Source organism: Chiloscyllium plagiosum, unplaced genomic scaffold (genome assembly GCF_037043375.1).
Source record: "Chiloscyllium plagiosum isolate Xiang-an unplaced genomic scaffold, Cpla_swu_hap1 HiC_scaffold_25, whole genome shotgun sequence".
Lineage (NCBI taxonomy): Eukaryota > Metazoa > Chordata > Chondrichthyes > Orectolobiformes > Hemiscylliidae > Chiloscyllium > Chiloscyllium plagiosum.
The window spans coordinates 41,110,541-41,126,146 of NW_028270163.1; the positions used below are offsets into that span (position 1 = coordinate 41,110,541).

At 41.4% G+C, this 15,606-nt stretch overlaps 1 protein-coding gene across 4 annotated transcripts in view; it reads left to right on the forward strand.

Moving 5' to 3' along the window:
* The first annotated feature begins 65 nt into the window (after positions 1-65).
* Positions 66-15,606, forward strand: part of slc39a11 (solute carrier family 39, member 11) — a 728,791-nt gene continuing 713,250 nt past the window's right edge. Inside the window, exons 1-2 of one of the 4 annotated variants that reach the window (XM_088000669.1) lie at positions 66-258; positions 11,419-11,457. In XM_088000669.1, coding sequence (XP_087856795.1) covers positions 151-258; positions 11,419-11,457 — 147 coding nt within the window. In that variant the 5' untranslated portion in view covers positions 66-150. The remainder of the gene's footprint in view (positions 259-11,418; positions 11,458-15,606) is intronic. The other 3 variants (XM_043714886.2, XM_043714885.2, XM_043714887.2) reach the window with 3 other exon arrangements.

Consider the following 15,606-nt stretch of genomic DNA (forward strand, 5'->3'; position numbering starts at 1 on the left):
AATTGGGCGGTAGCGGAGGCAGGACAGCCACTCAGCGTGCCAGGGGCGGGGCAGACGTGTTTGGGAGACACGTGGGCAGCAGGATGAGGAAGTGAGAAGGAAGCGCTGGCTGTGCAGCGGGGTGCGTTAGTGACACACAGAGAGAGGACCATGATCGAGGGCTGGAGCCCGGTTCTGCAGAGCCTCCTGGGCACATTCTTCACCTGGGGGCTCACGGCCGCCGGGGCTGCTCTGGTTTTCATCTTCTCGCACGGCCAGGTCGGTATGAAGTCGGGACCTGACATTGAAGGCATCCGTGAGCTCAGACCCCCGGCCAGGCTAGTCCCTGTATAACTGGTTGGCTTCATCATGAATTTAAATTGATTACTGAAAGTAACATCCTAAATCAAAGGCGGGCACGACCTTTAGAAAGCCCAGTTATTTCCTCTAGGATAGTGTTTATTATCATGACGTGGAGCCTTCAGTTTGGGAACATACAGCAATGTAATAATCCAACTTGGCAAATCAATGAAAATAACTTCCACAATATGAAATGCTCATAAAGGATCATTGCCAGTGTATAAGATGTCCTTCATACAATATGGAGTATAATTAATACCTTTGAATGAATTATATCTCTATCTTTCCCTATGACCTTTTGTATTGTGTCATGGCAGTATTAAAGTATTTTGCAATGCCACATTGACAGCCCAACCCTTCCTGGAAACTGATATCTTACCGTCATTCTGGCACAAATGTATCTCCAGGCCATTGACTTTCAAATTCATAACTTTTCTTGTTATTTTTTTGTGGAGATTTCCTTTTAGAAGGCTCACTGTGAAGGGTAGATTCCAATGAGTGGGCATGATTTGGAAACTGCCTGTGAGGGAGTGGAAGTTGAAATGATCAGTAATTTCAAAAGGAAGTTGGATGAGCCCTTGAGGGAAATAAACTTGCAGAGCTGTGGGTGAGTGGAGTGCAGAAAGAGAGTAACTGGATTGCTCCATATAGAGCCAGCATGGACTCCGTGAGCTGAAGGGCCTCTTTCTATGTGGTTATGACTGTAAGCTAGGAGAGGTCATAATATTGACAGGCCCATAGCTAGGGTAATGCAAGGAACTACCTCTGCTGCATGTTAGAGACATTCAGTCCCAGTCCTGATGAAAGGTTCTGACCTGAAACATCGACTCCTCTGCTCCTCTGATGCTGCTTGACCTGGTGTGCTTTTTTCCAGCTCCACATTTTATTGACTCTCTCAGAGATATTCACACTAACAATGATGTGCATATCTTTTAATGTGAATCACAGTCCAAGAGGCTGAATGGAAATGAGGTAAAACAAAAATTGATGCCACAAAGTAGATGCTAAATGGAAGGAATAAAAACTTGGAGCGGGGTGGGGGTGGTCAGAAAAGCTGTAGAAGAGGTAATAAGGCAAAGAGATTTAGGGATTAGATTAGGGCCACTGGAATTGCTTAATTTAAATTTTCTTATATTCCTGCTTGTGTCACTTTTTTGGAGGCAAAGTGTCAGCTGCATTTTCTGCCATTACAACAGTTACCACATTTAAACATTTCTTCATTAGCTGTGCAATTCTTGGGGTGCCCCAGGGTTACGAAAGGGTCTATGTAACTGAGAATACGTGGGGAACAGTAGCATTATGAATGTGGTGTTAAGTTAGTAATCCACAGTTTGGATGAATGATGTGGAGATGTGTTCAAGTCTCATTATGGCAACTGGAAAATTCAAATTTTGTTAAAAAATTCTGAAACAAAGTGCTCATATCAGTAATATTGACAATGAAACAATGGGATTGTCATAAAAGCCCATTTACTTCTTAACATCTTTTGGGAAGGATATATGCAGTCCACATGAATATCAGCTGGCTTAACTGATAGCCCTTAGCCTTTGAGTCAGATGGGTGTGAATTTCAAGTTTCGTTCAAGGATTTGAACTCATAAAGGCAGGTTACCCGAAGGAGTACTACAGTATTATGGGAGCCACATTTTACCTGAGACGTTAAACCCTGTCTTCACTGCCAGGTGGAAGTAATAGATCCCATGTCACTATTTCGATGAAGAAGAGGGGAATGATGTCTTGGGGCTGATACTTATCCCTTAGTCAACAGCACAAAAACAGATGAATAATCAGTGTCACTTTGCAGTTTTTGTCAGGTTGCTATTTGCAAATTTGCTGCCAATTATAAGTGTCTAAACTTCAGAAATATTTCATTGGCTGTAAAGCACTGTGAGATCTTTTAAAGGTGCAATGTAAATGCAAGTGTTCCTTTCTCTTACCTGATCTGGGACTCCAGATCCAGACAATGTAGTTGACTCTTTACTCTCCACTGAAATGACCTGGAACGTCATTCTTCAGATGAGTGAAATGCTGGCTTAGCTGACGCTGGTGACATCCAATGAATGAATTAGTAAACAAGTATCTTTCTTGAAGCTGAAGATAGAGGGGATTGGGAATATGTAAGAGGCAAGAGAATGGGCTGAATAAAGATTCTCATGTGCTCAATGGCTAATATGTGAGATAGGGAGGGACAAGACCTTGAGGGATATAAGGTTGAAAATTAAAAATTTGTGGGTGTTAGTTGATTGGGATGCAGCGTTAGTTAACAGGCAGAAGGATAATAGAGTAGTAGGAGTTTGTGTGGGTTAGGATCTATCCGAGAGATTTGCATGGAATCATGTTTAGGGAAGATAATAGTTGCTCAGGAGAACATTGAAATAGTCGATTCTGGAGGTGACAAAGTCGCAGATGAAGATTTCAGCAGCAATTGGATAAGGCCATGGAGAAATTTGACCAGACTGTAGAGACCGTAAATGTATATAGGGAAATAATTGGGTTTTTTGAGGAAATATAGTCACAAAAATAGTGAAACACTTAGAAGTGTAATTTATATGGACTTGAAAAAGACATTTTGTAAAGTTCTACTTCAGAGAAGTTTTTTTTTTACATGTTCTGGTACCCAACTGGAGCAGGTGAGACAATTGCCCAGAGGAAGGACATTAAGAATATGCCATAAGAGCCCTCTCTTCAGAGAGTGTTAGACATGGTACTGAAGGCAGCTAATTGGCCTGTTTAGGAGATTATCCAGGTTTTTAAAGACAGAGAGCAGGATGATAGTCATGTACTTGAGATGGATGGAAAAGACAAGGCTGGACCTTAATGATCCATGATATAGTTCTTACTGATTTTCATGATGCATTAGAGAGATGTATATCCAGTTACATGCAGTTTGATGGCATCTATAAAATAATGACTTCCACCCTTGTAGGTGAAACACCAGTTCGGTTGATGAAAGGGTCAAGACCCTGATGGGGAATGGCAAAGTACTAAGGACGATGCAAGGGTAAGGGTGTTTACGCAGTGAGTAGTTATGATCTGGAGCATCTGAGTGTATAGAGGAGGCAGATTAAATCATGGCTTTCAGAAGGAAATTGGGTAGTTATCTGCATTGAATTTGACAGAGCTACTGGAAAGAAAGACAGAGGCAGGGATAGGCCAAGCTGAATTCCATTTGCTGAGAGCTGGCACAAGCAGGACAGGCTGAATGGCTTAATTTTGTACTGTAGCTATTCCACGGTTCAAGAATAACAGCCCAGATCTCCTGGTCTCCAGGTTGTTAGCACACAGACAAACATTCCAAAATGAGTGTCAGGGCCCCCCCACAGGGGTCTTGATGCACTGCCCACTGTGAGAATTTCCTTGGAGAAGAGGAGACTGAGGGGGGCACATGATTGAATTGTAAAAAACTGAGGGGCATGGGTAGGGTAGACAGGAAGAAACATTTACTTAGAGTGTGGAAACAGGCCCAACAAGTCCGCATCGACCCGCCGAAGCACAAACCACCCAGACACATTCCCCTACATTTACCCCTTCCCCTAACACTACAGGCAATTTAGCATGGCCAATTCACCTAATCTGCACATTTTTGGACTATGGGAGGAAACCGGAGCACCTAGAGGAAACCCCACAGACACGGGGAGAATGTGCAAACTCCACACAGTCATTCGCCTGAGGCGGGAATTGAACCCGGGTCTCTGGCGCTCTGAGGCAGCAGTGCTAACCATTGTGCCACTGTGCCGCCCACATTTCCTCTTGGATGGAGAGATCAATGACCTGGGCACGTAGATTTAAGGGAATGGACGTTTAATGGTGATGCCGTTTTTTTTCACCCAGAGGTTGGTAGGTATCTGGAACTCACTGGCTGGAAAAGTGATAGAAGCAGGAAACTGCAAATCATTTAAGGCGTGTCAAGAGGTACACCCGTGATGCCAAAGCATGCAAGGCTGGGAGCTAAGTGCTGGAAAATGAGGAGATTAGTTAGAAGGTGGTTTTTGATCAGCATAGACTTGATGGGCCAAAGGCCTTTTTCTGAGCTGCAGGCCTCTATGAACTCTTGACTTTAGTTGCAGGCACCACAATGCTCCAGTGGAATTCCCAAGGGGATACTGTGCTCCACATTTCTGGAGAACTAGCCATTTGGATACAGAACTGGCTCAAAGGTAGAAGACAGAGGGTGGTGGTAGAGGGTTGTTTTTCAGACTGGAGGCCTGTGACCAGTGGAGTGCCACAAGGATTGGTGCTGGGTCCTCTACTTTTTGTCATTTACATAAATGATTTGGATGCGAGCATAAGAAGTACAGTTAGTAAGTTTGCAGATGACACCAAAATTGGAGGTGTAGTGGACAGCGAAGAAGGTTACCTTGGATTACAACAGGATCTTCACCAAATGGACCAATGGGCTGAGAAGTGGCAGATGGAGTTTAATTCAGATAAATGCGAGGAGCTGCATTTTAGGAAAGCAAATCTTAGCAGGACTTATACACTTAATGGTAAGGTCCTAGGGAGTGTTGCTGAACAAAGAGACCTTGGAGTGCAGTTTCATAGCTCCTTGTAAGTGGAGTTGCAGGTAGATAGGATAATGAAGAAGGCGTTTGGTATGGACCGAAGGGTCTGTTTCCATGCTGTACATCTCTATGACTGTATAAGTTGGACTCTGTGAGGATGAAGCATGTTTGAGATGTGAAAGGTTGGAATGGAGCAGCATTCCAAAAATGATTGCTACCCTAGCGAATATTTGGTCCAGTGCGTTTTGTCTTTTGCCTGATGACAGGATGAAGGGAACAGTTGCTTCCTTGATGAGTCAGTTCTATAAGGTCCCCTGCAAGTTAAGATGCCAGATTTCCCAAATGTAGCTAGTAGTGTTTAGATAAGTAAACTGATTTAATTTGTTGGTAATAATGATCCACTTCCATCATTATTCTAAATCCACTCGGAGCTTTGTGCCATTGCACTGCAGAATACCAGCAGCTTACGCCAATGTTTCCAAACTCGAGATTAGATCACTGCCTCAAGCGTGTTCCTTTTTAGGAGTAGTTCTTGTACTTTAATCTTCGAGTAGTACAAAATGATGTGTCCCCCGCTAGTTATTTAATCCCTGTAATACACGAAAAGACACATTGTAATTTTCACAAGCATAGAATGTCCCAGTAATGGATTACACATTATGAATTTAGTGCAGATGTGAGTGGTAAAGTTGCAAGGGGACATAGATCTTGAGTGAGTGAGCAAGATTATGGTCATCAAAGTTAAATGTGTGTAAGCTATAAGATCAATCACTCTGGACCCAAGAAAGATAAATCAACATATTTTCTAAATGAGAGAAACTAGAAATTTCAGAGGAGCAAAGAGATTTGGGAGTCCAAGTACTTTAAATCATTAATAGATAATAATCATTTATAGTCAGCAACAAAAAGCAGATAAAAAAGTTACCTCACGCAGGGTAGAATGTAAAGATGAAGAAGTTAATCTTTTAATTGCGTAAGAGCTTTGTTAAGTTCCAGAAGACTGTGTTCAGTTTTAGGCAGTATATCTCACAGAAGGCTACATTGGCCAAGGAATGGGGTGCATTATAAATTCACTGTATTCATACAAGGTGTTAGACGGTTAAATTATGAGGACAGGATGTGTAAATTTAGTTTCTATTCGTTTCAGTATTGAAGTTCTAGAGCGATCTCTTCAAGGTGTCTAAATGTAAAAACTTTGTTTCTTAGTTTTCTCTGGATTTACAATGTCGCCTGTGGTGGAGAAATCTACTTAACATTGGAAGGAGGCATTTTGGGAGGGAAATTAGGAAGGAGACATAAGGTGGCAGTGATCTGAAATGCTATCCCCAATTAGCTGTGGATGCTATGACAACTGGAGCTTTTACAAGTGAAATTGAAATTGCAGTTTCTTTTCTGTCATGGAAGGAGGAAGCAAAGACTTCTGTATTGAGTTGATGTGGAGATGCCAGGTGTTGGACTGGGAGAGACAAAGTCAGAAGTCATATGACACCAGGTTACAGTCCGACAGGCTTATTTGAAATCACAAGCTTTCAGAGAGCTTTCGCAAGCTTGAAGAACGAAGGTACCTAACGAATGGGCAGCGCTCCGAAAGCTTTTGATTTCACATAAACCTGTTGGACTATGACCTGGTGTCATGTGATGTCTGACCTTGTATAGAGTTGAGGCACTGAGGAACCTTAGCTTAATTCAAGGGCTGACCCAGTAATTTTCCTACTGTTTTCACGGAGACTTATTGGCAGACATTAATCGGACATTAGTTTTGAAAGGACATGGAATGTGATGTCAACTGCTGTTAGCATTAAAAGTAACCAAAGAACTCCATGCAAAATGGAAACATTTTAAACATCCAAGGCTAAGAACTGACTTGAAGATGTACTGAAATCTATTTTCTGCTTGAAAGTTAGTTTTTAATTGATTCCGGTTATGGTTTACTTCTCCTCAACCAACACCCTCGACACTTGTCCAATCTTCAAGTTTCCAATATTTTTCCTAAATGCTGCTGATACTTGCTGGGGTTTGGCCCTTGGTATTTTGAATTTTGCACTATTTACTAAAGAGTAATTATACTTGAGTTGACGTAAATGCTCTTGCCAGAGATGTAGAAACAGAAATCCAAGTATAGTTTGTAACATGTCTGATTCCATTGTCTTTGTGTAGCTTGGAGCATAAGCATAATTCAAAATGAACAAATTGGCATTTTTAAATACGTACGTGCAATGTAAGACAAATATTGAAAAAGTGTAGATTTAAACATAGAAGAAAGATCAATTACACAGTATAACTCTGTCCTTTGATACTTTTAACAATGCATTGTAGCTGTTTGAAGTTGATCATTGATGACATGAATTTAATCTGACAAGGGATTGTGGATGAAACCCACTGAGACTTAATCAGTCATTTGATAACCGATTTTTCTTGTTCTGCTGTTCATGGATACCAGTCCTAATAACAGTAATATAGCCAATAAGTACAGAAACAAGAAAAAGATTACACAAATTTGAATACTGTAACTTGTATTTAGAGCTTGGATTGCTGAAAGGAAAAGGGAAATGACCATATTTCTCAGCTGGTATACGTTGCTGATTTCCAGTGGTAGTGAATTTTACTGTAATCTCTGACTACATTTGCCTCACCCTTAACAGTGCATTGTCATCTGCCTCAGCCCTAAGCACTGGAATTTCTTTCCTTAATCTCTTTGATTCTTCAGTTCTCTGCTTTCAAGGCCCTGCTTCACTGAGCGATACATTCCCAGAATAACATCCTCCTTTAATTCACCTCAGTGCTTTTTGCTTGAGTTCCATTTCTACGCAGTGCTCTTGGGCCTTTTTATAGTGCAGACGACACGATGAAAGCAAGTTGTTTTGATGCAGTTTTCCTGATAGAAATTTACAAAATTCCAAGAGGCACAGAAAGAATGGATAGTCAGCGTCTTTCTGCAGGGTAGAAATGTCAGTTATTAGGGGACATAGGTTTATGGTAAAAGGAGGAAAGTTTAAAGGAGATGAGAGGGAAGTTTTTCACAGGGAGGGTGGAAAGTGCCTGGAATGCACTGCCAGAGGAGGTGATAGAGGTGGATGCAATAGCAATGTTTAAGACGCATCTTGACAGACACATGAAAAGGCAGGGAATAGAGTAGACTGCGTAGAGGCAAATGGCTTTTAGTGTGGAAAGGCATCACTTGTCAGTACAGTCTTGGTGGACTGAAGGGCCTGTTCCTGTGCTGTACTGTTCTTTGTTAACCCATGTTAAAACTCCTCAGTTTGGTTTATTTGACTAACAAAGTGTAAGTGATTAATGGGGACATGTGGAAATGTGGAGCACAGCCTTGAATGTTGGGTAGACTTGAGGAGCTGAAAAGGCCACTTGTGCTCTTACTCATTTGTACTGTGTGTTCAGGTGGTTATTATCCTTTCCATTCCTCCACTTTAGTTTTAATTTTTCTACCTAATCCAAGGTAATGCAGTTATTTTTCCTGAACCTCATTCCTCAAAGAAACCAGATTTAAATTTATTGCAGTTCTTTGGTGTAGGCTTGTTATCATTGGCTTTCATACTTTATCTTGGAGATAGGGGAACAGCTCTTCTTTATTAACTTGGACCAAAATCAGAAGGTATAAATATTGAATTAGCTCTGACTGGCTAAGCCTTAGAACTGGTTAAACCTTTGATTAATTGCATGCTGTTCAGCGTCATTTGCAACTCCTCAGATAGTGAAGCAGTTCACCTCCGAACACAGTACGACCTGGACAATATCCGAGTCTGTGCTGAGAACTGGCAAGTAACATTCATGCCACACCAATGCTAGGCAATGACTGTCTCCAAGAGCTGTATGACTCAATGACTCTGTAAAACAGAATCAGACTCTTACCCCCATGATATTTAATGGTGTTATCATTATTGAATTCTCCCACTATCAATTTCCTGCAGTTTTGACAATTGACTGGAAACTGAACTAGGCCAGCCGTATAGATACAATAGCTACAAAAGCAGGCCGGACCATGGCTGATCCACCTAGGCTACACATTGCTGGACACTATAAAGCAACTTAATTGGCCAATCCACCTAATCTGCACATCAGACGAAATGGGAGCACCTGAAGGAAACCCATGTTTACACGGGGAGAATGTGCAAACTCCACACAGACAGTCACCCAAGGCTGGAATCGAACCCAGGTCCCTGTGAGGCAGCAATCTAACCACTGAGCCACTGTACTGCCCTAGATGCTTGACAGTATCCAGGACAAAGCATCCTGCTTGATTGGCATCACTTCTGCAGACATCCAATCTGTCTGCTTTTTAGATAGCACCTTCCAAATCCGTGACCACTACAATCAAGGGTAGTAGATACATAATACCACCACCACTTGCAAGTTCCCCTCCACGCCACTCAATATTTGAGTTGGAAATATATTGTCGTTCCCACTGTCACTGGGTCAGAATCCCGGAACTCCCTCCCTCATGGCATTGTGGGTCTACCTACACAAAGTAGATTTGCAGCAGTTTAAGAAGGCAACTGACTACCACCTTTTCAAGGACAATTCGGGATGGGCAATACATGCCGGCTCAGCAAGCAATGCCCATCTGTCATGAACAAATGTATTAAGAAAGCAATGTATCTTCTTTACTCAGAGAGTAATAAGGGTATGGAATGCTTTGCCTGCAACGGTAGTAGATTTGCCAAGTTTAAGTGCATTTAAGTTGTCATTGGACAGGCATATGGACGTACATGGAATAGTGTAGGTGGGATGGGCTTCAGATTAGTATGACAGGGTGGCGCAACATCGAGGGCCGAAGGGCCTGTACTGCGCTGTAATGTTCTATGTTCTAACTTATTCATCTTATTGGTTTTAAAAATAGGTTAACTTTCTTATTTCAGAGCCTCCATAATAAGACATTTTGTTTCTGAACTGTGCACAATAAATAAAGGTGAAGCATATGGACCTTCCCTATTAGAGGAATCTGAGCAAGGGCAAAATACTTTTAAAGTCACTGCACTGCAATTTGATACAAGTCTAAAAGATTGATAAAAGATTAATTGAATGGAAATAACATTCAGTAAAATATTGATTATTGAAGAAATAGCTTGCATTTCAATAACACCTTTTCGTGATCTTTCAAAGTTTTTATTTGCGCCCAATTGTGTATTTTTAGAAATGTAGCCACTGTTGGAATGTGGGGAAATGTGCAGCCAGTTTGTACCAAACTCCAAGGCCCATAACAAACTGTGAAATAAGTGATCACATTATCTGGACTTTCTTTTATTGATATTGATTGAAGGAGACAGCCCTGTTTTGGGGAGACTTTATAATTTTATTTTTTCCCCATTTCAGTGGTGTCTACCACACAAGTGCATGTTCGTGAATCATTGAGGCATTTGATTTTTTTTTAAAAAATGAGTGTCTTAACATTGCTTATTAAAATGCCCTTTTTGAAATTCTTTTCTTTAATGATCTGAACCTTGTCTGGTTTTGAAGCTTTGTGGAAAATTGGCATGGTTTTCACAACATTATTGGTTTAGAGAGTGCTTTTGTGAAATCCATTTGTTGATATAATGCTTCTAACCAAACTCATCTTAAAACAAAATATTTAACTTTATAGCATGAAAAAATTACTGCATTTACCATTTATCTGTAATCCAAATATGTCAGATTTTCTTCCAGAACAGACTTGCACAAGTTGGCCATGACTGCTTTTTGTTTGTTATCTTATTTGACTACATTGTACTCATCTTCAGAATGGCATACTGCTGAACATTGCATTAAGGACATGTAGGATCCTTCTTTTACCCTCACAGCTTCCATTGTCTAAGGTCTGAGGGAGTGCCCTCTTCACTCTGAAGGATGACCAAGGCTGCATCCTATTACAGTTTGTTATTGTGCAAACAAACAATTATGTTTGCTTCTATTGACTGCTGTGTTCTAGTGATCCAAACATTATTATTAGACAATGAAAGAAAGATGTGTTTTTGGAAAACTTTTTGTGGAGAGCAAATTAATGATTTTTTGTTCAAAAGCTAAGCTTTTTTGGAGCAAATTCTTCCATACCAAGTGCCACAGACATTGTTATTAGCAAGTATTCACTTCCTACGAGTGCTGGATTTCAAGGCTGTAATGTGGAACTTTGTGAGTTTTGATGGTTTTAAGACAATAACATTGATTTGAGCAAAATGCATGACCAAAGCAGATGAAGTTGTCATTCATCTCAATGCTATTTATGAAATCTTGGAATGTGCAGATTTCGTTATTGTGTTTGGGTAAAAACAATGACTGCAGATGCTGGAAACCAGATTCTGGATTAGTGGTGCTGGAAGAGCACAGCAGTTCAGGCAGCATCCAAGGAGCAGTAAAATCGATGTTTCGGGCAAAAGCTCTTCATCAGGAATAAAGGCAGAGAGCCTGAAGGGTGGAGAGATAAGCTCGAGGAGGGTAGGGGTGATGTGTTTGGCTACCTGACAGCATCTCAAGCGTAGTTGCTTGGCACTAAAGCCAAGGAAGTCTGAAGGATATCAATGGCATTCAATAAATTCTTTATTTCTTGTTGGTGCAAGTGTTTTAATGACATTCTCATCTCTGTCTCACAGAAACAAATACTGGATGGAAGTCTTGGTTTTGCTGCTGGGGTGAGTGCATAAATAAATATTCAACCTCATCTTTGAAAAAAGTGATGTGAAAAACCCTCTTGACTGAACGAAAATTTTGCATGAGTAACAATCTATTGCTACACCCTTTATTGTTTGAAAGAAATTTTGTTAGGACAAGATAAAGAGGGGGAATGAGAATATGCCAAAGAATCATTCTTTTGAAGAGAACGATTGCTGAAATGTTCATCCCTACAAGTCAGGATAAGATGCAATCTACTACCAGCTGCACTACCAACCTGACAGGGAAGGTGTCAGCTTTAATCAGGGAGAAAGACAGACTGGGTTGACAGGAAGTGAGAGCACATGCTGATATAAATTAATTAAAATTCAATGAAATTAATTTGTTTTATAAATATGCTTGAAGAGTGTGGGAACAGGGAATCTTATATTTCTGTGCTCATCAAGGTGATGGATGTCTTGGCTGAAAAATGCAAACATATCTTCACTTCAGAGACTGAAGACGTCAAACTGGGAGTATCAGGTTATGTAGAGCATAGGCAGATGTGGAGTGATCTCCCTGAACTTTACCCCATATATACAAAGGGAGAGAGCGATAGCTTGATAGGAATACAAAAAATTAGAGTGGGAGCAGGCTTAGATGGAGCATAAACACTGTAGCATAGACCTGTTTCTGTGTTTTAAATTCAGTGTAGCATTTTCATTACTATGTTGATTATTGTTGAGGCCTTTGTGATTGAACCTTTCAGATGGTACCGAGGTATGGAATGCTTTATATCGGGAATGGAACTGAGAGTGCGCAGGATTATTTCACGATCAGCCATTAAATGATGAAACAAAGACAGGAATTGCTGGAGAAGCACAGCAGATCTGGCAATATCGGTTGACTGAAAGCAGAGTGAACATTTTGAATCCAGTGACCCTTTTTCAGAGTATTTAACCTTAAAACGGTGCATTGCTTCTGAATATGAAATGACTGTGCACCGCACTGATATCATAGAGTCATAGAGATGTACAGCATGGAAACAGACCCTTCGGTCCAACTTGTCCATGCCGACCAGATATCTCAACCCAATCTAGTCCCACCTGCCAGCACCCGGCCCATATCCCTCCAAACCCTTCCTATTCATATACTCATCCAAATGCCTCTTAATTGTTACAATTGTACCAGCCTCCACCACACCCTCTGGCAGCTCATTCCATACACTTGCCACCCTCTGTGTGAAAAAGTTGCCCCTTAGGTCTGTTTTATATCTTTCCCCTCTCACCCGAAACCTATGCTCTCTAGTTCTGGACTCCCTCTGTGTGAAAAAGTTGCCCCTTAGGTCTGTTTTATATCTTTCCCCTCTCACCCGAAACCTATGCTCTCTAGTTCTGGACTCCCTGACCCCAGGGAAAAGACTTTGTCGATTTATCCTATCCATACCCCTCATAATTTTGTAAACCTCTATAAGGTCACCCCTTAGCCTCCAACGCTCCAGGGAAAACAGCCCCAGTCTCTTCAGCCTCTCCCTGTAGCTCAGATCCTACAACCCTGGCAACATCCTTGTAAATCTTTTCTGAACCCTTTCATGTTTCACAACATCTTTTCGATAGGAAGGAGACCTGAGTTGCACGCAATATTCCAACAGTGGTCTAACCAATGTCCTGTACAGCCACAACATGACCTACTAACTCCTGTCCTCAATACTCTGACCAATAAAGGAAAGCATACCAAACGCCTTCTTCACTATCCTATCTACCTGCAACTCCACTTTCAAGGAGCTATGAACCTGCACTCCAAGGTCTCTTTGTTCAGCAACACTCCCTAGGACCTTACCATTAAGTGTATAAGTCCTGCTAAGATGTGCTTTCCCAAAATGCAGCACCTCACATTTATCTGAATTAAACTCCATCTGCCACTTCTCAGCCCATTGGCCCATCTGGTCCAGATCCTGTTGTAATCCGAGGTAACCCTCTTCGCTGTCCACTATACCTCCAATTTTGGTGTCATCTGCAAACTTACTAACTGTACCTCTTATGCTGGCATCCAAATCATTTATATAAATGACAAAAAGTAGAGGGCCCAGCACCGATCCTTGTGGCACTCCACTGGTCACAGACCTCCAGTCTGAAAAACAACCCTCCACCACCACCCTCTGTCTTCTATCTTTGAGCCAGTTCTGTATCCAAATGGCTAGTTCTCCCTGTATTCCATGAGATCTAACCTTGCTAACCCATGGGAAGAGAAAATGAGGTCTGCAGATGCTGGAGATCAGAGATGGAAATGTGTTGCTGGAGAAGCGCAGCAGGTCAGGCAGCATCTAGGGAACAGGAGAATCGACGTTTCGGGCATTAGCCCTTCTTCAGGAAGGGCTAATGCCCGAAACGTCGATTCTCCTGTTCCCTAGATGCTGCCTGACCTGCTGCGCTTCTCCAGCAACACATAACCCATGGGAACCTTGTCGAACGCCTTACTGAAGTCCATATAGATCACATTTACTGCTCTGCCCTCATCAATCTTCTTTGTTACTTCTTCAAAAAACTCAATCAAGTTTGTGGGACATAATTTCCCACGCACAAAGCCACGTTAACTATCATAATCTTTGTGAAATATGCTTTGAGATTTTGCATTAAATATATGAACGTAGGAGCAGAAGGAGATCACTGGGTCCCTGGAGCCTGCTGCAGCACTCAATATGATCATGGTTGATCCACTTGTGTTCTGAATTCCATTTTCCCACCTCCCCTGAGAACTTTTAATTACCTGGCCTAACAAGATCCATCTACCCAGGCTTAAACATATTCAATGATCCTGCCTCCAATGTTTTCTGAGACAGAAAGTTCCGAAACTTCACAACCCTCTGAGAGACAAAACACATTCTCTCCTTGTCCCTATGCTGAAAGTGCGACCCCTAATTTTATAGAATAGAATCCTACAGTACAGAAGAGGTCCATTAGGTCTGCACTGACAAAAATACTCTACGTCTAACCTAGTCCCAGTTTCCAGCACTTGGCCCATGCTTGAGCGTTATCATTTTAAAGTGCTCATCCAATTACCTTTTAAAGGTTGCCAATTGAAGAAGTAGCAAGACAAGTGAGTACTTAATGAATGGCAGGGTACGAGAAAGCTCATAGTAATAGAGGGATCTTGGGATGCTTGTCCACAGATCCTGTGAAGGCAGGAGGACTGATTATTAGAGTAGTTAAGAAGGCCATATGGGACACTTGCCTTTATCAGTTGTGGCACCGATTAAAAGAGCAGGGAGGTTATTTTGGAGGCTTGTAAGAAAATGGTTAGGCCGCAGTAGGAATATGTTTGCAGTTTAATCTGATTAACCCCACAATATAGCTCTGTCATCCTGGCTTGTTTGCAGATTAAAGACTTTTGTCTGCACCTTGCAGTCTAATGACATAGCTTCAAATGCAGTTTTGAATGATATATAGGTGACTGAAGTTAGCATGTATTTACCATTTCGCAGAAGTGAAATTTCTTTTGCAGTTAACGTGATTATAAGCAACGGCAATAACTTTAAGCAAGTTACCAGTTGGCCTTCTCTTCCTAAAACCACTGGCTTCATTTCAGACTTCTTCATTTCTTAGAGCTTCATGAAAAGGCAATACAGAAATACTCTGCAAGGTAAGGGTCAGCAACCCCATCATAAACAGCTTGGAGGGATTGATAGGCCAATACCTTTCAGAACATGTCAGTTCAGCTACCATTGGTAGATTATGTTGTGTACTGTGGAGTCTGAGTGTGACTGAAGTGGTGTTAGTTGTGAAAAGGCTAAATGGAATCTACAATTGAACTTGTGGGACAGTAAATGGGAAACCCATGCCTTTATATCTCTTCAATGGAATCAATAGCTGAAACTTTGGGCTTGATAGTTTCCAAATGGCAGAGGGACCCCTGGTAAATAAAGCACTTGGTCATTGAAAGAATCTGAAATTCAAATGATGTTTTAAGGGTAAATATTGAAGCCTTAAAACAAGAGTGAATGCATTATCTGCTGGCTTAGACTTTGCTTCTTTTATGTGTGTCTGTGCCAGCTATGGTGTTCACACACTGAGCAGATGGACATAGGAGCTGGAAGAGTAGGGTTTACTGTAGCTAAATCAGTGATTTCTTCTTATGGCTGGCATTTCTATTGTGAGGCAATTGATAGCTGTGCTTGCTCCAGCAGTTTAGCA